The sequence below is a fragment of the Rhopilema esculentum genome, unplaced genomic scaffold, assembly GCF_057945365.1.
Source record: "Rhopilema esculentum isolate cy_ngs unplaced genomic scaffold, ASM5794536v1 HiC_scaffold_23, whole genome shotgun sequence".
Lineage (NCBI taxonomy): Eukaryota > Metazoa > Cnidaria > Scyphozoa > Rhizostomeae > Rhizostomatidae > Rhopilema > Rhopilema esculentum.
This window is the reverse complement of record NW_028300834.1, coordinates 1138350-1159840: the sequence shown is the minus strand read 5'-3', so window position 1 is coordinate 1159840 and position 21491 is coordinate 1138350. Positions and strand designations below refer to the sequence as shown.

General features: G+C 34.3%; 1 protein-coding gene across 1 annotated transcript; it reads left to right on the top strand.

Annotated features, from left to right (window-relative positions):
* The first annotated feature begins 3213 nt into the window (after nucleotides 1-3213).
* On the top strand, nucleotides 3214-21484 carry LOC135690511 (lipid scramblase CLPTM1L). The gene is made up of 17 exons (XM_065208087.2): nucleotides 3214-3461; nucleotides 4734-4828; nucleotides 5852-6038; nucleotides 6517-6629; nucleotides 6741-6813; nucleotides 9679-9796; nucleotides 10256-10350; nucleotides 10949-11033; nucleotides 11263-11366; nucleotides 12867-12935; nucleotides 13586-13636; nucleotides 14197-14279; nucleotides 15927-15961; nucleotides 16578-16633; nucleotides 17932-17976; nucleotides 18402-18517; nucleotides 19446-21484. The coding sequence occupies exons 1-17, from the start codon at nucleotides 3288-3290 to the stop codon at nucleotides 19519-19521; spliced, it is 1575 nt and encodes a 524-aa protein (XP_065064159.1). The 5' UTR covers nucleotides 3214-3287; the 3' UTR covers nucleotides 19522-21484.
* The last annotated feature ends 7 nt before the right edge of the window (nucleotides 21485-21491 follow it).

The following is a 21491-nucleotide window of genomic DNA, read 5'->3' as shown; positions in this document are numbered from 1 at the left end:
GTATTTTTCAAGGTTATACACATACTTACAGAAACTTTGTTCGGCTCTAATTTTCCATGTAGGTAAAATGGTTACAGCGCATGCGCTACATTCTCAGTCAAATATGTCTAAAATCGGGTGAGATATGGCCAATGAAAGATTTGAAGTTTGCTAACGAATTACTGTTATTTTCGCTCTGTTCGTAAAGTTATGAACAGAGTCAAAATTACGGAGGTTTGATTGGCAAAGAAGCTGTGCTCATGTGGCCATATCTCAGCCAAATCGAAACACATTTGACTGATCTTGCATATTTAGAAATATTTCATGGTGTTCTTTTATGCTAAATGGTTAGAATTCAAAAATTCTAAAAATATTTTTGTGACGTCACACTTCAGAACTCTATAGCAGCAGTCTAGAGCAACACAATCATTAAAATATTAAATATCAGCTTATGAACTTTTGTTTGACAACATAATAATCTCAGCGATAAAATAGTATATAGACACAGGCGCGCAAGGCCGTACGGAGAAAATTTTCAGAAATGGGTCAATCGTCAAAAAAGGTTTTTGGGATAGGTTTTCCTAAAGAACATTTCTTCTAAAGCACGTGGATTTTCCTCACTATCACAACTCTTAAAAATTCAAATGTCCCAAATCCACCCTTCATTGGACTACTGCTCTTAAATTTGAGGTGGAGTAAATATCTTGTGCTGCACATATAGATACATAAAAGGAGCGATAAATATTTGTTGTGGCCTGATTAAATACACACTTATTCTTCTTCAAAGATAGATAAGTAAAGCAAAAAAACAGGTTTTTATTAGGAACTGTGGATTTATTAGGAACTGTGGATCACTAGGGTTGGTTTATTACATATACAGACTTTGTAAATTGGGAGTGAATTTAGAGAAGAGAGCCAAAGAGTAAAGGTAGCTTAATGAGCAAATTATTCTTCAACACCAAGGATTGAACTGAACAAATATGAAAAGCAATAAAGCTTTTATGTCATCATTAGTAGCAGGGTCCGCGCCACAAGGTGGGCCGGGGTGGCCATGGCCCCCCACCTTTCTTCGAAGCAAGTATAGTAGTTTTAAAGCTGCAACAAAGGGGTGAGAAGCCATAGCCCCCCTACATTTTTCCACTTGCCCGTTGATCTATTTTTCAAAGAGATACGTAATAATCTTTGCATGTGCTTAGATCGTCGTCGATATTAACGAAAGCCCAAGAAAATTATTTCCATGGGAATACAAAAATCGTCATTAGTCCTTGTACTATATCTCGAAGTGATATCTCCACCTTGCTATAATTGACCTCAATGCTCCACTTCTTCTCAGATAAATTTCCTAAACTTTATATGTGGTAGAATGTAACCAGGAGTGCAGAGCCAAAAATGTAGAGGCGAGCTATAACGCTTTTTCTATATTGTTTACCAAATGAACGTTACAATTGATTTCGTTTGCATAACTCCTCAATATCAATTTTTTTACCTTTCCTTTTTTCTAGGGTTAAATCAGCTTCCAATGCCTACCTGTTACTTGAGCAAAAAAATCTTGAAAATACAGAATTTAAAGTAGTAAAACTTCGCCAGCATTGATTGAGTTTTCAGTTATCATGTGAGGTCATATATGAATGTAAATGTAAAAAAGTAATATCAGTCCAATCAAAGATTAGATCCCGGCAGAAATTAGCCATGGTCAGTGGCGTAACCGATAAAGGCTAGAGTTAGAGCAACTCCTAAGGGCTCCCAAAGAATTTAAATAGACAGGCTCCCAAAGAATTTAAATTGACAGGCTCCCAAAGAATTTAAATAGACATGCTTTTTTGCACTATTTGATGTGAACAGGGATTCATTAACAGGTTGCACGGGAGTAATAATCCAGACCTTGGATTAGAGTTTAAGAAAGTGATGTTGCAAACGTCATGACTGGAATACATGCTAGTGTGCAAACGTTGATAAAGAATATGGTTGATAGTCCTGTTCCATTTTTTAATTGCAGCAGCCATGACTTGAGTCTGGTCATTAGTGACTCTATGGGGGCAGTACCGAAGAATGATGATTTCTTTGGGACATTGAAGAATGTTTTTAATCCTTTCTGTTCAGCATATTCGGTGATAGATATCCACATATTATGACAGTTTTAACTCGCATTACCTTGACATCAAAACCAAAAATGAGCGAGATGAAGCAAAGAGACTCAAAGAAAGGATGAATTCTTATGAATTCGTTCTTTTTACTATTATTATTATTTGGGAACAAGTTCTACGGGCAATCGGCACAACTTCTCCTCAATTGTAATCCCCAAAAATTGACCTAACTGTTGCATCGCGATTGAAATGTTGCTCTATTTCAGACCTTGTTGTTATACGCGAGTCCTAGGACTCTGTTAAGCAAACTGTGTCTGCTTTTGCTAGCGCTTGGCACACAGTAGTTGATTTCAAACCAATAACTAAAAGTAGAAGGTCCGTTATTGGAATATTGGAGGACAATATTTTCAATTCCCCACAACAAAAATTCAAAGTAAATGTGTTTCTTAAAACTGTCGATAATGCTTTGATGCAGTTTAAATCAAGGTTTTGTGCCCAAGATCTGGTTACTCCAACGTTCGATATTCTTTTTCTAAACCTTCTAGCTAATAACGAAGACATCTTCAAAGCATAAAAAAACTTGCTGAACCTGTATCCCAAAGATTTTACAGAGGACTTGGAACCAGAGCTACCGGCATTTGCTAACGAATTTCGCGCGGAAATAAAAGAGAAATGGACAGCGGTAGACTTGGTTAATTTGATGTTGGAAAGTCGAGTCAGCTCTCATTTCCACAAGTCTACAAAGCTCTTTTTCTTTTTGCCTGTCACTGTAGCTACCGCTGAGAGATCTTTTTCGAAGCTCAAATTGATTGTCTTGAAATAATTTCCTTGTGAAAGGGCCCTTAAGCAAAATATTCCTAAGAGCCCCAAACTGTTCCGTTAGACTACTGGCCATGATACTTAAGAAGGGGGCTGAGCCCCCTCATGGAAAGTCAATACTTTACGTATTTCAATTTTTTCACCAATATTATCGTCTTCATAGCAAAGTAAAATGTAATATTTTTAAGGTCGATCAAATTTTTATAAAAATGGCCAATAAGCTCCAGATGTGCTCTCATTTCATTACTTGAGTGCATACAATCTTTTCTTGGTGAAGCAAAATTTCGATTCCTACTAAAGCGAGATAGAAAGAAGGTTCGAGCATGGCTATCCTCAGCTTCAAAATGAGGTCAACATGGCTACCAAACTTTGAAAGCGTTTGGTCATTTAACGACTGTTAGAAGAATGTCGAAGCTAAATTTTACAAATATAGTTTTAGTTATATTTTCTCTTTATATTATTAATTGTTTATATGTATTTTATATTCTGTTCAACCCGCCTAGCTGCATTGGAGATGGTGTTCGCTGTCTGCGGCCTAAGTACAGGATGACCGGAAAATCAAATGCAGAAAATCTGATGGTAAGAAAACAAACACAGCGAGCTTGTTTTCTGCAAAAAGTTAGCTTAATGAGAAGTCTATACTTAATTGATCCAGTAAATAACACATCTTAACAGATTTCATGACAAAGAATTAATGGCTACAAATGATCTACAAAGTAAATTCACGATCGTATGGAAGTTTACAAAAGGATGTTGATGGGTGGACATTGAAGAGGCCTTAATGAAGGAGGCCCTTTTTGTTGGGTGGGCTAAAAAGGCAATTGATAATTTGATATAAAAGCAGGCCCGCCGAACCCGGGGGCTGGGGAGGGGGGCTGTAGCCCCCAATAATTGTCAAACTGTAATATGTTTCCTTTATAACTGTGTACTGAATGAGAAGGAATACAATAGGCAGCCTCCCCAATATGAATTTCGTTCCGACGGCACTGAAAAACAGCTTTTACAAAACATACACTCATTTTTTATAAGAAACTGGCTATAAGAAACAAGTACTGGACAGTAAGAAAAAATTAAGGAACTTCAGTACTTGAAGCAAAAAAATTAAGAAACTATTAAATCGTGATAAAACTGAGAACAATGAAATTTTGTGAAATCCAAGAACAAGATTGCTCTGTTGGCCTAGAACTTAAGACACAAGGGATAAAAATATACTTCCCTCATCTAAATACAGCATTGGAACAGCAGCGAATCTCTTGACGTGATAAAAAAGGTCAAGAACATTTCATAACATCAATCACAACATCATAATTGAGAAACTCTTAAGAAACAATGAGTATTGACATTTTCAGAACATTAAGAAACTGGAGTACTCAACATCGACCTTTGTTTCTTATAAAAAAATGAGTGTAACTAAACTAAAGACATTTCCACAAATGAAAAAATAATTAATGCAATATGTTGTCTTTTATTTGGTTTCTACATTGGGTGCCACTCATAACTGCGGGCATGGGGCCCCCAATGGCATCACCAGCCACTAACCTCTGGGGGGGGGGGGGGCGAACAAAATTTTTTGAGCCATGCCTTCATTACCACCAGAAAACGCTCTGAATAATGGCTCACTTGATGTCAAAGAGAGTGTATATATTTGTGTGTAAAATGTACTTAGTTTTTCAGAAACTAGTTAATTTTCTTTGCTATCTAGATTGGTAACATCCATTGAGCTTTAATTTATTTTTGTGACTTTTTAAAGGAAAGATAATGCAATTAATTTATGCTAATTTACTTTACTGATACTCAGAGATCTTTTTTCTATCTCTGTATAATCAATCCATCTCAATACTTATTTTTTAGGTTTCTTTATACACAAGTCATAAAAGTAGAACTTCTTCTGTGACTGATTTGGATCAAGTCTGGCAAAGTAGAAATGTTCTGAATTATCAAAAGAAGTATGTAAAATTTTTATCCAGTTCAACTTTAATAATATGGGCCTTCTTATATATGTTTCTAGAACCCTGCCAGGTGGATTTTAGATCTGATGGACCAGAAAATGCTCTGTCTTCCAAAATGTTTGATTTTTATATTAGATACAGATACAGATGCAGGGAAGGTTTACTTTTTTATTTATCGAGCTCATGATATCAAAACCTTCTGCAGTATACTGGTTGACCTAATTTTAAGAATATACTGAACAATATAAACATGACTTACACACAAACTCATTGATATGACTATACACAAACACCTGATTCATAACTTTCAGTTTCAATTGCATGAAAAGTGATAATACCAATACTTTCCATGCTATAGCTTTTCTGTGTTATTTTTAAGCTTTGTGGTATCAAAGGATCATATAACTATGTTAAGAGTGTTATAGACACCCACAAAAGAAACTTCTATTATTTTGATCCAAACATGAATTTAAAGTAGTAATGTATGAAAATGATAATTTTGAAAGTACTGAACAAGCGTTGTTAGGCTATTAAGGCCTTTTAACACTTTTTCAATGTAAAATTTACTTTCTAAATTTACTTAGAAAAACAGTGGTGATACAGATTTAGAGTGGTTTTTTCATCACACTCAAACAGGCCAGACAGGTTTCCATTTTTACCATGCATATCGCCTCATGCAATTCCCTAGCACAATGCAACAAGACAATGTTTCTAATAAAAAAGTAATAATTACAAAATACAAATGGCTGAGGTACGCAATATTGATATTTTTTTAGAAACAGGTGCATGGCAAAATTCACAGCTTTTCTCACTTAGGCACAGGCATGCAATCACACACCTCAAACTGAACTGCTTGAACTTTTTAGTTCTTTCACTTATTTCATTCTGAACTCAAATATTTCTTGACATGCTCAAAAAATTCTAGACTGTAAATTTGCTGATAATGAATAAATAAGCTCAGCTACCAAACTTTTTTATTGTTTGACAAAATCGAATGATATGCTGATTTTAAAATTTTAGCTCCTTCAACATCAGTCTTCCAAGAAAGACAAGAAGGAATGGGACATTGTTTGGTTATGCATTTGTCCACCCAGTTGATCGGTCTCCATTTGACAGTCATTCATCATCAATACTCAAATTTGAAATTTCACAATATTCGATACCAAAAGACCAAATCTTTAATTTGCTGAGTGAAACTAAGACAAAGGTACTCTTTCAGAAATCATATGTGAGATTTACTTTTTAGATTTACACAAAGAATGTCTTCTTAAATTTGTCTTTAGTTGATATGTACCTTGTTTATAATGCAAAAAGCCAATTGGAAATATCATGAATAGCAAGAGAATGAAACTCTTTCTGATAACAGTTTTCTAAGATTTGCATTTCAGTGGAAAAAAATTATTAGTTAATTTAGATACAACAATGAGAGAAAAATAATTGGTACATAAACGTCAAAATACAAAGTATAGCTAAGAGCTAATGTGTTGGTCTTCCAAGTAATCATGGTTCAGAAAAAATTCTTGTTTTTTCAGAAATCCCATTCAGTTTTTTATGAATGTAATAATTGTGGAACTTGTTATAATTTGCAAAGAGAAATCTAGATTTTTCTCTTGTAAAAAACTTGTGTAAGGAACAGCGTTCACAAATATTTACATGCAACTAAATCCACCTTAGAATCTTTTCAGACATCACAAGTTCCAATAACACACATCAAAGCAAATATTATACTCCACGTTTTGGTCTCTGATGTTTCATTTGAGCGAATGGCAATACCAGCGGAGATTTATCGATCATTACAGTGAGTTGAAACCAATTTATAACATCAACGCCGTTTACTATGGTTCTTTTATACAATAATTCTTTTTCAGAAAGCCCGGGCTTGCATTAAAAAAGTTTCTTTTGCCTGTAGGGTTACTCAAGACGGATTTTATTTGCCCATGCTTCACTATGACACACTCAGTGCAACTGAAAGATTTCTAAGGGTTTGTATAAAATTGTTTCTAAAAGATGCTTTGCGATATTGGTTTTGCCATTTTGACGGGAAATTTTTAGAGTCAAGTAAAGCTTAATTTAAGATTTCGCAGGTGGTAATCGCATTAATTAAGCATAAAACTTAAGTAGCAACTTAGAGTCGTATTGTACTACTCATCAAAGCATATAAAGCTTGTTTACATCCCATTAAGGACCAAGGAATAGATCGGCCATGAAGAACGCCATGAAAGCCAAATTAAGACAATATCTCGCGGAGACCTGATAGTTTGCTAACCGCCCAGACTGCACTAAGCTGATTAAACTTCAATTTCTATGAAAGGAATGACAGAAAAGCCAATACTTCCAATTTGATTTATGCCGTTGCTCGACATATTTTCACCAAGATAACTCTTCATACGTTGTTCATACCAAAAAAATTGTTTTTTTACCCAATTCGGCTAATACCCCTCTCTCGAAAAGTTTTTGAAACACCCAACGCCTGTCCCTAACACACTCTCCAGTACTCAGTACATGGACATCCTCCTTCTCTTTTCTCAAAACGTTGTTGGTAGTTTAGCCATTCAGACAGGGGTATAGGCGTGTTTTCAAACGTTGTAGGTTACTTTGTAGTTAAAAAAACATTGATTAAAGGTGGAGAGAAGGACGGAATACAGAACCCTATTGAGAAGATATTCTTATCACCACAGAAGACTGGGATGCAAAAGTAGGCGAAGAAGGATTTTATGGAATTGCAGGGAAGTATGATTTAGGTGAGAGGAATGATGCGGGAGAAAGAGTGCTAGAGTTCTGTGATCCAAACGAGATGGTAATAGCCAACGCTTGGCTCAAACAACCGAAGCAAAGACTGTACATATAGACAACACCCAATGGAGTCCACCGAAACCAGATTGATTACATCCTGATAAAAAAGAGATGGGGAAGTACAGTACAATCAGGCAAAACACTCCCTGGAGCAGACTGTGGGTCAGATAATGAACTCATTGTGGCCGACATTCGTTTGAAACTGTAGAAAGTAAAGAGGGCCTAAAGTGAAAAATCGATTCGCAGCGTTAGATCGAACCAGATGAACTATGGCAAGCCATAGTTAGAGAAGAGACCATGACGAACAAAAAGAAGGACACAATCGAAATAGCTAACAAGTTAAGCAATCGAGATAGCGGACAGAAGGCGAGTAGCCAAAAAGAACGGAGCTCCGAGAGGGAACATACTACAGCTGAACGCAGACTTCCAACGCCAAGCCAGAAGGGATAAAGAATGTGCAACGAGATTGAGGATGAAAATCGAAAAGGGAGGACGAGAGATTCGTTCGAAAAGATCAAAGACCTCACAGGAAAAGTCAAACCGAGATTAGGAGGACCAAAGAGGAGGAAACTTGAGTGAGGAGAGCCTTGTAAAAGAAAGGAGGAACAAAAAGCTGTATAGAAGAGAGGAAAATATCACGGAAACGTTTGAGAAAAAGGGCTATGAGCAAGAACCTTCAATAACCAAAGGTGAAGTTAGAAAGACATTGAAAGAACTAGCAAACAGGAAGACGCCAGGAAATGATGAAATATCAATCGAACTCTGTAAAATCCCAGATGAAAAAGGAATATGTGTATTAACCATAATATGTCAACTAATTTGGATAACCGGTTCATGGCCGAAACAATGGAAACAATCAATATATATATATTGATACCGAAGAGTGGAGACACCAGGATGTGCTCAAACAACACAATAATCGCACTGATATCTCATGCCAGCAAATTTTTGCTCAAGAGCATACAACACCGAATGCAAATACCCATGGAGATAGAAATGCATGTAGAACAAGCTTGATTCAGGAAAGGATGAGGGACGAGATAACAATTATCAAACTTTAGGGGGGTAATGGAGATCGCGAAGGAATACCATCAACCAGTGTACATGTGCTTCAATGATTATTGTAAGACATTCAATTGTATTGATTACAGTATCATTAGGAACGTAATGCACGAGATGGGAATACCAGAGCACATAGCTCAACTCATTGGAAATTTGTACAAAAACCAGGAGGCACAAGTAACAACGGAGCATAGAGACACGGAAACCTTTGGAATCGGAAAAGGAGTGAGGCAAGGCTGCATCCCCTCGCCGTATCTATTCAACCTTTACAGTGAATTCATCATAAGGAAAGCGAACCTAGATGAAATGAAAGAGGCATCGGAATCGGAAGAAGAACGATTAACAACTTTAGATATGCAGATTACATCATCTTAATGGCGCACGAGGAAGAGTAGTGAAGAGGCGGGGTTATATCTAAACTTGAAAAAGACGAAATTATGGCAACAGAACAGATCTATGAGTTCAAACTGGGAGATGACAACATTGAAATCGTCAACAACTTTATTTTTTGGGATCAAAAATCGTGGATAACGGAACGTGTCGTGAGGAAATTACAAGACCGTCTGCGACCGTCTAAATTCCAGGGGGGGGGGGGGGGTTGTCTTGCATTCAGGGTATGGGTTATTCTATCAAGTGCAAGGAAACCTTTCATGATTGTGGTTTACTGTGGTTTACGGTTTATTTTTTTTTTTATATCGTAATGCTATTTAACTTGAGAATATAAATATACGCCAGAAGTTTGTACCGCGTACGCTACTATTTCTCCCTTCTTTTGCCATCTCTACCCATGACTGCCTATTTCTGCTCATTTCTTTCCTTTTTGTCCATTTTCGCCCTTTTCATTTTTTGTCCATTTCTGCCCATTTGCTACAAATTACTGTCAATTTCTGAAATTCCAATCCTTTTTTCTTAACAATGCTTTACACCGTCATTTCTAAACATGATAAAATGGTTTGTTTTTCTTGTTTTTTGTTTTACAAGTTTTTTTGCAGCCTGTCAATGAAAGCACTAAGAGCGTTGAGGTGCTCTTAGAATATAAGCCAGTTTCAATTGGACGGCTTAGGCTGTGGATGACCGTTGAGCAGTCACTCAGTCGAATGAAGGAATTCGGTGAGTAGATTACTTTTTGTGAATAAAGAAATTAGCCTGAATTAGCGCGTTTGCTCTTTCTGGAAATGTGCGTCGGGGTCATTGGAATAAAATAGCCAAGTTTTATCCCATTCCCCCACTGTATGTGTGATCAGATTCTTTTTAAAGGGAGGGGGTTCATGAGGCCAAAAAACGTGCTTCTCGAAGACTTTCTCGCAACCTTATTGGTTCAGTTCGAAGACGATTCCCGTGGCGGTGATTCCTTTCCTAGCCAATCAAGATTTGACGCTTATGCTGCCTGAATTAGTCAATTGATAATGATATTTAGAACCATTTTCACCAACATGCAGATTACGAGTATCTATGCAAAATTGCGACCTTATTAACTAAATAATTTGGAAAACTTTTGTAAATTGTTTTGATGACTATATATTTTGGCTAAAATGTACCTAAATGACATATCGAATGTTTACCTTATAGGTTTTACAGATAAGGATATGAACGAGCTGAAAGGAATTTTCACTGACACCAATTTGTATTTCCTTGGACTTACTTTTGCCATCTCTGTTTTGCATGTAAGTGATTAAAAAGCAACTGTTCAATGGTATTTTGTCTTTATCCGATAAAGTTTTATATGAGCAGAATTGAGGGCTTTACAAAACGTTCTCTGTTATGACAGCAATAATTCAAAAGTATCTTTTGGAGAAGAATTTGGGAATACTCATTTTAAATATAGACTTCCAGCAAACTGTGCTAATCACACAACCTTCTATTTTGAAAAATTATTGTTTGGTAGTAAATTCTTTGTTGTGGAAGCTGTTCCTGAGTTCTTGTATCAACTACTGTATTTAAATCAGATGGCTCCTGTTGTAATCGTTTTTTAGAAAAATCCTACGTGATAGCCAGAAACAATGAGGGCTAACCTTTTCAGGAAGCAGCTGGTCAACAAAGGTCCAAGGGAAATTTGATCAAGAATGGTCTCATGCAACAGCAATAACTTTTTGCACAACCTTTTAGGTTTATTTCCTCCTTTATTCATCATTAATACGGTTTCTCATTCACTTGTTTTACTTGCTCACCAATAAACATTTTACCTTCATCAAAATTGTATTGATGCATTTTTAATTTTATACCTAAAATGAATATGAGTGACATTTTTTCTGTAACCTTTAGCTCCTTTTTGATTTCTTGGCTTTCAAAAATGACATCAACTTTTGGAAAAACAAGAAATCGATGGAAGGATTATCATTGAGAGTTGGTAAGGATGATTTTTTTCAGCCACACTTTCGTAGCGGTCATGACCCGGTACACGAAACATTTGAATATTCAAAAGATAATGACCATATGCAGCAGTTTCTAGAAATTTCCAAAGCTTATTAATTTCTTCTGACTACATATAAGCATCGATATTCATAGCGAGAGATGTACGTTTTTGTTTAAATTACTGTTGTTTTGTAATTGACATTCATTGCGTATTGTTTTTATAGTGCTCTGGAGATGTTGCAGTACAGCAATAATATTTTTGTATCTTCTGGATGAGAAGACCAGTTTACTTGTGTTAGTACCAGCCGGAATCGGGTCATTGATAGAAGTAAGTAATCTATTGGAAATCTATAGATCATGCTCGCCAGGGGTTTCGGTACATTAACTTTCATGATTAGTCTGTGTACTAGATTCCGTGGAAAATTGAAAAGAATATAGGCAAAATCACAACTCAATTTATGACTCATATCAATGTATACTTGATCTTAAGTTGAATTATAGAGCTCGTTGTGTGCTTTTTAATTGTAATTTAGGTCTTTGTAGGTCTTTGTGCTCTGAAAACCTTTATTATGACCAATTTCCGTTAGTTCATTTGTGCTCATTCTCTTACTATCTGAAACGCTCAATGCCTGCAAAATTCGCTGTACACTTACATCTAATTATACACAAGTTGTCAATAGCAGTGTTTTTGTATGTGATGTTTGGAGCTTCATTATTGTTGAGTTGATTCCAGTCTCATAGTTATGGTATTCAACTGTAAACCAACATTTTTTAGGTTAAAGCGACTGTGGTATCAGCTGCATATGATGAAAAATATTTATTTTATAGCAAAGTAATCTAGCTTAACGGCCTTAGGAAACTTTTTGTAGGGAATGTAGTCCCTCATTTTTCACTGATTTAAACTTTACCCATACAAGTATAGTCAAATATTAATGTAAAGTATTTTTTGATTATCCTGGAATGTAACCCCTTGGCAGTCTACCGTTGGTCTTGTAGAGACCATAACACCTTAATTTCTGCCAAGAAACAGGAGTACTTTTTTGAAATATAAAAGATTCTACTAGCTGTACTTGTTGAAATGTAATAAAAGGTTTATTGTTATCAATAATTGCTTTTATTTCGAAAACTAGACAGTGGCTACATTTTAGAGAAAAGCTTGGAAAAAATATCTTAAGTTGCTCTTTTAAGTTTTAAATAGGTGAATTATAGAGAAATAAATGTGCCATAAGACAGAAATAATCTTCCTTCGCTTTAATCTCAAAGTGGTGCATTTTGATTTATGTATGCCTTTTTAGGCAAGTAGCACAAAACAGGATTTTTAGGGGAAACTGGTTAACATTATTTACGAAAAGAAAGTCGGTAAATTATCGCGATTTGGAATGAATTACTTGGTTTGGTAACATAGTCACAGATAAAGCTAATGGAACTATCAACGATGACAAACTCATCTGTCCAATCACTAGAATATATCTGTTGATTCTGGAGAAAGTTTTCTAGATTTAGCATTGAAAAATACTCTGGTTAAATTGAAATATATCGATAAATTTTGAAAGAAATAAAATATAATAAGTCCATGCTTATTGTAATGAGAAATTAGTTGCATCATTTGCATTAACCCCCACTTACTTTTATGCCAAGTGTCGTGTCTTTAGTTTTGGTAGCTTCAAAACTTAGCTTGATTTAAACACAGGTCATATTTTATGAATTTACTAATGTGCTGAAGGTTGTTGAGGCCTGTGCCTCTTAATCGATCGTTAGAGGATTGACTGTGCCATATTTTGTTTCTGATAGAATTTTTTATTCATCCATATATTTGTTTTTGTCTTAGTTTTGGAAGGTGTCAAGGGCATTAAAAGTTGAAGTCACTTTTGGTGGTGGCATTTTCCCACGCTTCAAGGTACATGTGTCTGTATACAAAGGTGGACACTCACATCGCCATACGTCACATCGTTCGATTAACCTGATGATGCAACTATTCTTTAGCATATTTTGGTGAAACTTGCTACTATACTGTATGTGTTGATTTTCAAGAATTATGTTGAAAGGAATTACATTAGTACATGCTCGAGGACAAGTATGTTTCTTTCAACAAAAGATTGAATTACTAGCAGTTACTTTAGATTGGAAACGGAAGAAATATGAACAAGGTGCTGATTCCTGAAAATAGAAAAACGTATTTATAATATCACAGAAAAATAGGAATATTCAGTTCTTAATAATGTCTTTTCTCTTTCTTTCTTTCACTTCTCGATTCCTTTTTTACACTATTAGGAGCTTTGTTGTTTATACCTTCTTAATTCACGAGGCTTGAAAATAATAAACTGGAGTTCTGGAATAAGGTTTTCATTGGTGGATTTTTTTCGAAACCTTAGTTAGTGGGATGGGATGTTTATTCGGGGCTTGAGAGTCGGTAGCTAATTACTTAGTATTTTCCCTGTTTAATGTTGTAATTATTTTAGGCAACATTTTATGAACTTTTAATGTTACTTTGTTATCTATATCTATTAATGAGTGGTAAGTTTTAATGTTGAATTTCTGTTGTTCTAGCTTGGTGAAAAGTCTGCCTCTGAGCAGGAAACAGAAAGCCACGACAGTGAGGTGAGTATTTCCTGTTCTTTTATCTCTCAAGGTAAAATTGTGCAATTTTGAGGATGCAAATATACCTTCAAGCTAACGTTGCATACAGTGAACCTTATGATGCTTTTGGGATTTTTTGTCTCTCTTTTCACCATTGCCACACTAGATCTTTTGCTTTCATAACATCAGGATTTTCTCAACTGCAGTACAAAACGACCTCTAATCAAAGCCCGAAATTTTAATTGACCAAATAATCTCAGGTCCTATAGCAAATGAAAGCATTATGAAAAACAGAGAAATTGGGGTAGGGTAATATCTTTTGGAAAATATTCCATTTTATATTTTCCGAAACTATTTTTAAAGTATTGCAAAATTAAAGAATTAAAGGAAAAACTGAAACAAAGAAAAGAAGCATCTTCCAAGGCTCTTTCTATAAGATAACAGGATTTCGAATAAACTGCAGTTTCTCAGGTTATTTTTTAGGTTTGAGCTGAATAGCGCAAAAAAGCTTAAGAAAGATGTTGATTTGCAGAAAAGGTTGCTCTTTTTTTCAAAACCTGTTTTCTGAATTTTTTTTTCAGGCAATGAAATATCTGTCATTCCTGTTATATCCTTTGCTAACTGGAGGAGCAATTTACTCCTTAATCTATTATCCACATAAAAGGTATGTTTGTCTATGCTTTTGTCCAACCTGCTTTTAAACATTGCCATGGAAGTAGATCGGGCGTTGATCAGGCTTGATATCTTGTATCTTGCAAGCAAGAGTCTAAACCCACTGCAAATAACAAGTGGTTACCTGATGGTATGTCTTTATTTAATCATCCTAGATAACTGTTGCCATTTCTTAATCAAATCTTCATCACTCTACAAACTGAAATCAATGAGAGAGATTTTCAATGGTGTATTATTTACCTTTTATAAATTATTATTTATTAGTAAAGGAAACCATTATTTGGTCAATTTCTGTTAGTTCTGAAGATGCATGCCTTTTTTATTGTGGAAGAGAAAATTGAGACTCCAACAACACAGTTATTTCTGCAATTGATATCACCAACAAATTGAAACATGTTCAAAGAATGCAAGTTAGGCCCAAGTCAGTTCATTGCATATCCTATCACTGTCCTGTCTCAAGTGTTACTGAGTCAGATGTATTCTTTTTCGCAGTATAGCTAAATTTCAAAGAGACTTTCGTTGTGGATTATTGTGTACCTTTTTTTTAATTCAAACTTTCTACCTTTCCTTACTGTGATACCTTTTGCATATGTTTTTTACTTTGTATAAGATTGTCCATCTTATTATCTTTGTATGTGTATGTTCCCATGAATTTCTATGATGGTTCATATCTAAATATCATTTTAGATATTTATACCTGTAAACCAGATATCAATACCAAAATTTTAAATATCAATACCAGTAAACCAGATAAGACATTATTCTTCAGTAAACCAGATGAAACACTATTTCAATGCACCATTTCAACTAAGCAGCCTTGTGTTGAAAACTACAAAAAGTTTCTTTGTGTTGCTCAAAAAGAAATTTACCCCAGCTTCCGGTTTAGTAACAAGTCTGATTCATCGTAGCTACAAATTATCACATTTCAAGCTCTCGTGATATCAATTATGTGTGAAAAGAAGTTGTTCCGATATTTTATATGTGATTTAACCGTAATAATTTACTTGCAGTGTAAAATTACTCTGTGAATGATCCATGCAGTTCTATGCCTTTTTATTTTTTAATCTTTGTATCCTCATAAAATGCATTTCGCAGAAATGCTTGTAGCCCGACTAGCAGATCAAATGCACAATTTAAATCCACAATTTTATCTGAGGTCAATGCTTTCTTATAAAGAACGTTTGTGAATTTTTCCAAATGATACTGTTAATTGAGTGGTGTTCTGATGGAGACACAAGTCTCTGTAGCGTGAAATGGGCTCTCAATGGCAGCCTTACAGGAGATCTGCGAGGAAATGCCATGCTTCCTCCTAGAGAAATGCCCCCCTTTTGCAAAATCCCATTGTCACACCCTAACTCTAAATATTGTTTTGTTTATAATGATGTGTAATTTCCATTCGAAAATATCTAAAAACGGTGACCATCCTCTACCTGATTGTTCTTTACCCACATATTGGAGGAATTAGGTAAGCGTTACATAAAAGTTATGCAGGGGCAATAACTTCTTTGTCCCTTTTTTATGACAACACTGGTTTTAATTGATGGAGGTTCTTCTGTATCTGATATTCGCCTGTGTTTCCATAAAATATAATAAGATATACTGTGTGATGTGATGCAGCAATTTTAATTATACTTTGCAGTTGGTACTCATGGGTTGTTAGATCTCTTGTCAATGGTGAGTTTATTTAGCCAATATAATGTCAGGTGCTATTTTTTGAAGTTATTTAATGTCTAAATGGAGTAATCAAATTTGTTCTGAATTTATTGAATTTTGATAGAATAGTCAAAAGTAAAAGTAAGAATTATATGTAAATTATAAGGGTAAAATGCTTTATACTTTTTCTTAGTTTTTTATTTAAGCAGCTGATGGGATGCAGGCGTTGTTTTTGTTTTGGGAGTACTTATCTTATCAGGTCTGGTAATTTTCAAATAACATGCCTCAGGATCATAAACTGCAGATCATTCAAGAACCTCTTGATTTGTTCAAGATTTATCTTCGTGAAGGACGCAGGACATACCCTAACACAATTTTGTGCAATTTTTTAGCTTCAACCTAATGTAGATGCCCCTTTCCCGGTCTGTTTGATATTGCCCAATGACAGATCTATACATGCTGTGGTATGTAGAACAGGACTGTTGTAAGCTAGAACTCTGATTTTCTCACTTGAAGTGATCTTCAAGCAACTGTAAGCGAAATTACCTCAGCACAAAGAAGTAATTTTTTGCTATCAGAAAGCAAAATAAAACTAACTTTTTAAACTGTTTGATTGATATGGGCTCTTCTTTTCCAGGTGTATATGCTTTTGGATTTCTGTTCATGCTACCCCAACTTTTTGTGAATTACAAGGTTAGTATTCAAATTTTTTTCCCAAATCTTGACTGGAAGAAGAATGTTTCTGCATATTTTTACTGGTTTTTAATTTTTTTCCCTATCCCTTTGTTAACATTTTATATTTGTTTTTGATTATTAAAATTTCCAAGTTAACAAAAGTGAACTATTTGTGGTTTAAATTTTGTGTCTTCCCCATGTCCATTTCAGATTTCAGGGTACCAGTGCCTCTAAGATTTGAAGTTAATTTTTGGCTGTATGCAGCCTATTTAGCAATTTTTTGTATTGTTTTAAACAGCAATGTTTCTTTTTTTCTATAAAATCTAATCATGTGTTACAAAAGATCAACTTTGCCAATCACAGCAGAAGTAGACAGAAAGGACATAAAGCTTCCACAGCGACTGGCACTTTCAATTTTACTCAGTTTTAAATAACTTGATGGTACTAGCATTTAAAATTCAGTATGAACACAATTACAAAAGGCAAAATACGAAACATAGCAGAAAAAAATATCAAGCATAGCTACTCCTACTAATTTTTATTTATCAATTTTTGTTTTGTTTTTTAGGATAAATTGAATCGTTTCTTACATATGAGTAGCTTGCAATGACTTTGGACTCTTTTTATATGCACCATTGCAGATGCATATATCAGTTATTGCAATTAACTGTTTAATTTTGAGAACATACTAGTTGATAAATTCAGTTGTTAAAATGGCAGTGTTGGTTATTTTTGTTGTCATTAGAAAAGTGGCAGTTAGATTTTTAAAGTCAAGGTAGGACCACAAATAAGAACTATTTGGAGGATGTGTGACAGGACCAGCTCTTGACACAAAAGGACAAATATTTGTTGATCAAGATAAACTTTTCTCAGACTGCGTCAACATTTTTGTTCAGACCCAATGTTTCAATCATGAGAGTGCGACTGCCAATAATTTTTTTGTATCCCTGGGTCAAGGTGTAGCATCCAGAATCAAAGGATTTGGTTTATATTTTCTACAGTCAAATAAATTGTCCCCAAAAATTATGGAAAATTGTATTTTTGTCCATGAAGACATGCAACTTTCCCCCTATTAGTTGTCCCTAAGTTGTCCATTGACTGCTATTAATTTCTCTAGTATCTTAGGCATTGTTGCATCTTTTCCTTGTTGTAGATGCTGTACAAAAATATTCCTAAAGTATCCATAAAGTTTATGGATCTATATCATAAAATTTTCATTGCCAAATATGCTGCCAATGTTGCCTCTTATTTTGCCAATTCAGTTTTTTATATATCTTCAAATGCTTTTCAATCATGATGTGGGTTTAATTCCATAGCTGAAGTCAGTTGCACACTTACCTTGGAAGGCATTCATGTACAAGGTCTGTCAACAATATATTGTATCTAGATATTCTACTTATTTACTCTTTAATTCAATTTTTTAGAATATAAGTCATGTTGTTTCATTAAAATATTTTGTTGGTCAAAAATGTTTCAGTAGCTGCTCCATCAGTTTTTATCCCACTTCTAATTCTTTAAGGGAAATTGATCTGCTATAATTGTTATTCCTGTAATTTATATCATAAACTATAAAGCTTAAATGATTTACACCTAGTTGTTTACAAAATTATGAAAAATATATAAATTTTAATATAGCCAATATTTCATGCTGGTTTACATGGCCTCATCAGAGTGAATGTTGTGAAAAGTTAAGCTATCCCTAGTAAAACATTTATTTCCTGGTTATGGTTTTTTTAAAGCAAATTATCAAATATTGTTTAAACTATGAAATGCTTGGTTTTTTCAGGCCTTCAACACTTTTATTGATGACATATTTGCATTTATCATCACAATGCCTACAGCTCACAGACTAGCCTGTTTCAGAGATGATGTTGTTTTTATGATCTACCTTTATCAGAGATGGTAAGGCAAATTTTCAATTATAATTTATTTAATAACATATCATCATCAGGCACCAAAATTCTTCATTTCTTTTATTTCTGGAATATATGTATTAGTTAATTTATGTAGAGGGCAAGATTAAAGATAATTTGATGTTGACATCAAATTAGAATTCACTTTTTAAGAATAACTTTGTAAAGTTATGATATTAATTTATGAACATTACCCAACAATTTATACTCTGCAGAGTGTTTGAGGAAGGGATTTTGAGTATGCTATACTTCCATTTTGACTGTTTTTTTAATTTTGCTGTACTTGAAACATGTTTTGAAGTTTATATTGAAATAATTTTATGCAAACTACTGTTTAACTTATCTTTCATTACATGTTTTAAAAATCAAGAAGTTTGAGTTGAGCCTTACTTTTTCGTAATATTTTCAGATTTTTTTTCTGTATTGTTAAATCTTTCTTTAAAATAGCTTCAAGGTAATAACTCTTAACTTTAAAATAACTTTGTGATTTGATGGTGATGGAAATGTCTTTGATATCATCAGACATGCATTGTCTGTTGACAGTTCATGAACAAAATCATGCAATTTCAGTTTATACACTGATAAATTATAATATAATACCATTGCATTTTTATAATCTTTGCTATTGCTTAAGTCAGTCTTTTAATGTTTCTTAAAATAACGATTCTTAAAATTAAGCAAACAGAGCCTCATGTTTCTTTGAAACACGGTTTTGTGCTCAATGCCCTGTAGGCAGTGCTGATCATTATTTGATATTTTAAATAGGACAGTAAAATACAACTAAATATCTATTGCACTTCATGCTTAATGCCATCATCAGCAACTATCTTTTAGATTTGGCATAGTTATACCATAATTCTGCTACCGAATTTATTCAAACTTTGCAGCTTTCCATAATTTGCTCCAATTCCTTTTAGGTTATACCCAATTGACAAGTCCAGAGTAAATGAATTTGGAATGTCATATGAAGATCAAAAGGAAAAGAAGGAATAGATTTTATTTTACATTTTTCCCCAAAAATTTATTGTAGTCTCTTGAAAAATTATTGTTAAGAAAATTGTTTTGTCTGATAATAATCCATGAACTTCTTAAGTTGCAAAAATTGGTGACCTTTTGTCTCTAAGTATTACTTTACAAAAACAAGAATTTGTTCTGTTTTTGACACTGCAATTTTTTTATTGGCTCTTAGGATATTAAAGTGCATTTGCATTATTGTTGGGAATCATAAGGACTTCTTGGTATGTAATCAAATTGTCATCAGAAAAGTAGCAGTTAGCTTTGAAACTAGAGGTACGAGCAAAAATAAGAGCTATTTGGAGGAGTTTTGACAGGACCAACTCTTGACATAAAAGGACAGATGTTTGTTGATGTATTCAAAAAACCAAGTTTACCTTAGCAGGAATCAGGATAAACTTTTTCAAGTCCACATATTCTTCAGACCAACAGTTTAAATTATTGGGGGAGAGGGTGTGACTGCCAATAATTTGTGCCTTTGGATCTAGGTGTAGCATCCAAAATCAAACTGGAATGTGCTTGCCAGGGAAATACTTCACATGAATCAGAGAATTATTGATTTGCCACATGAAAACACATAAAGGCAAAAATATAAATGGAACCAATCATGTTTGGAATGAAGATTGATAATTTCCCAATTGTAGTTTCTCTATTGATCAATTTCTTGAAGATCAAGATAATGACAGAACAAAAAAGGATGACTGCATTTTATCGCAATTTGAAAATTGGCTCAATCCATGTTGCAAATGTTTTGTCCTGAACAACAAGGTCATATTGTAAGGGCAACAATGCATTGTACAGGTGGACTCCTTGTGAAACATTACAACAAGAAATTTTAAGCAATTCAGAATTACATCCACTGGCAGAAACAAATTGCTTTGTATCAAAGAGATATATGAGCTTAACCACCCTTGTGCACATCCATGAACACCATAATGCTCTAATTTACAATACAAAATGTTATGATAAACAGTGTCATCGCCTTTTGTAGATCAATGAAGATAATCCAGCCAATCTTTTTATTATAAAGTGTATTCTTTACAGTCCTTTCAGACTCACTAGACCATGAGCAATTGAATGATTTTATTAAAACCCATAAAACCCATTGTAGTGAGAAGAGAACACCATGTATCACAAGGAATCTATAGTCTCTTGTACATTAACATTCCATAAATTTGCTTGAGGCTGATTTAAAAGAAGTTGGACTATAGTTTGATGGTATCTTGGGATTTCCTTTTTGAACTATGAAATCACCTTGCCTATCTTAATTGAGTTAATCATGAAAAATACAAGATAAGCAGCATATCAAAAAATAAAAGAGACAAATACCACAAGCAGACAAGAAAATAAATGAAAAATACAATATTTACTAGACAAGAGTTCTTTTTAATCTTTTATACATAATCTGCCCATAGGATTTTTTTGCTTAATATGGGATCTAGAAAGTCATCACTGCTATAAAATCCAGCACTCTGTTCGCAATATGGGAACCTCAGTTACCATCCTCTGTCAAATGCATCCAATCCAAAGGAAACTGACTTTTCAGTAAACGCTTTATTTTTCCAATGGTGTGTAATTCAGCAGCTTCTCGATCAGATCGACGTGAGCAAGCAACATTCTCCGACAGCAATATCTTTTAAGGCCAAGCGAATCAAGGGCTTCACCTTCAGAGAACTCTGACTGCAACAGACCAAGATAACTTTCCCATTTATTTCCAATTACTTTACCACAAGTAAAACACCTGATTGGTATGATCATGGTTCAAGTTATCTCTTTCGGTAACGGCTTGTATGAGTATGAAGAAACTTTTTAACGGGAAATATTAAGGATCAGCAATGTTGATTCAGTGCAGTTCCTTGGCTTAAACCTTCAGAAAATATCCTTCTTCAATTTATTATTTATTTTTTCCAGTTGTCTCTATTTGCTGCAAACCTTTCTTAATCGATATA

What these genes read in the sequence shown, in the direction of transcription:
- LOC135690511 (XM_065208087.2), top strand. Translation starts at nt 3,288, where the DNA reads ATGTCGAAGCTAAATTTTACAAATATAGTTTTAGTTATATTTTCTCTT. An exon ending in TGAGTGAAACTAAGACAAAG is followed by an intron (nt 6,039 to 6,516) that starts GTACTCTTTCAG and finishes GAATCTTTTCAG; the next exon opens with ACATCACAAGTTCCAATAAC. An exon ending in GCATTTTCCCACGCTTCAAG is followed by an intron (nt 12,936 to 13,585) that starts GTACATGTGTCT and finishes CTGTTGTTCTAG; the next exon opens with CTTGGTGAAAAGTCTGCCTC.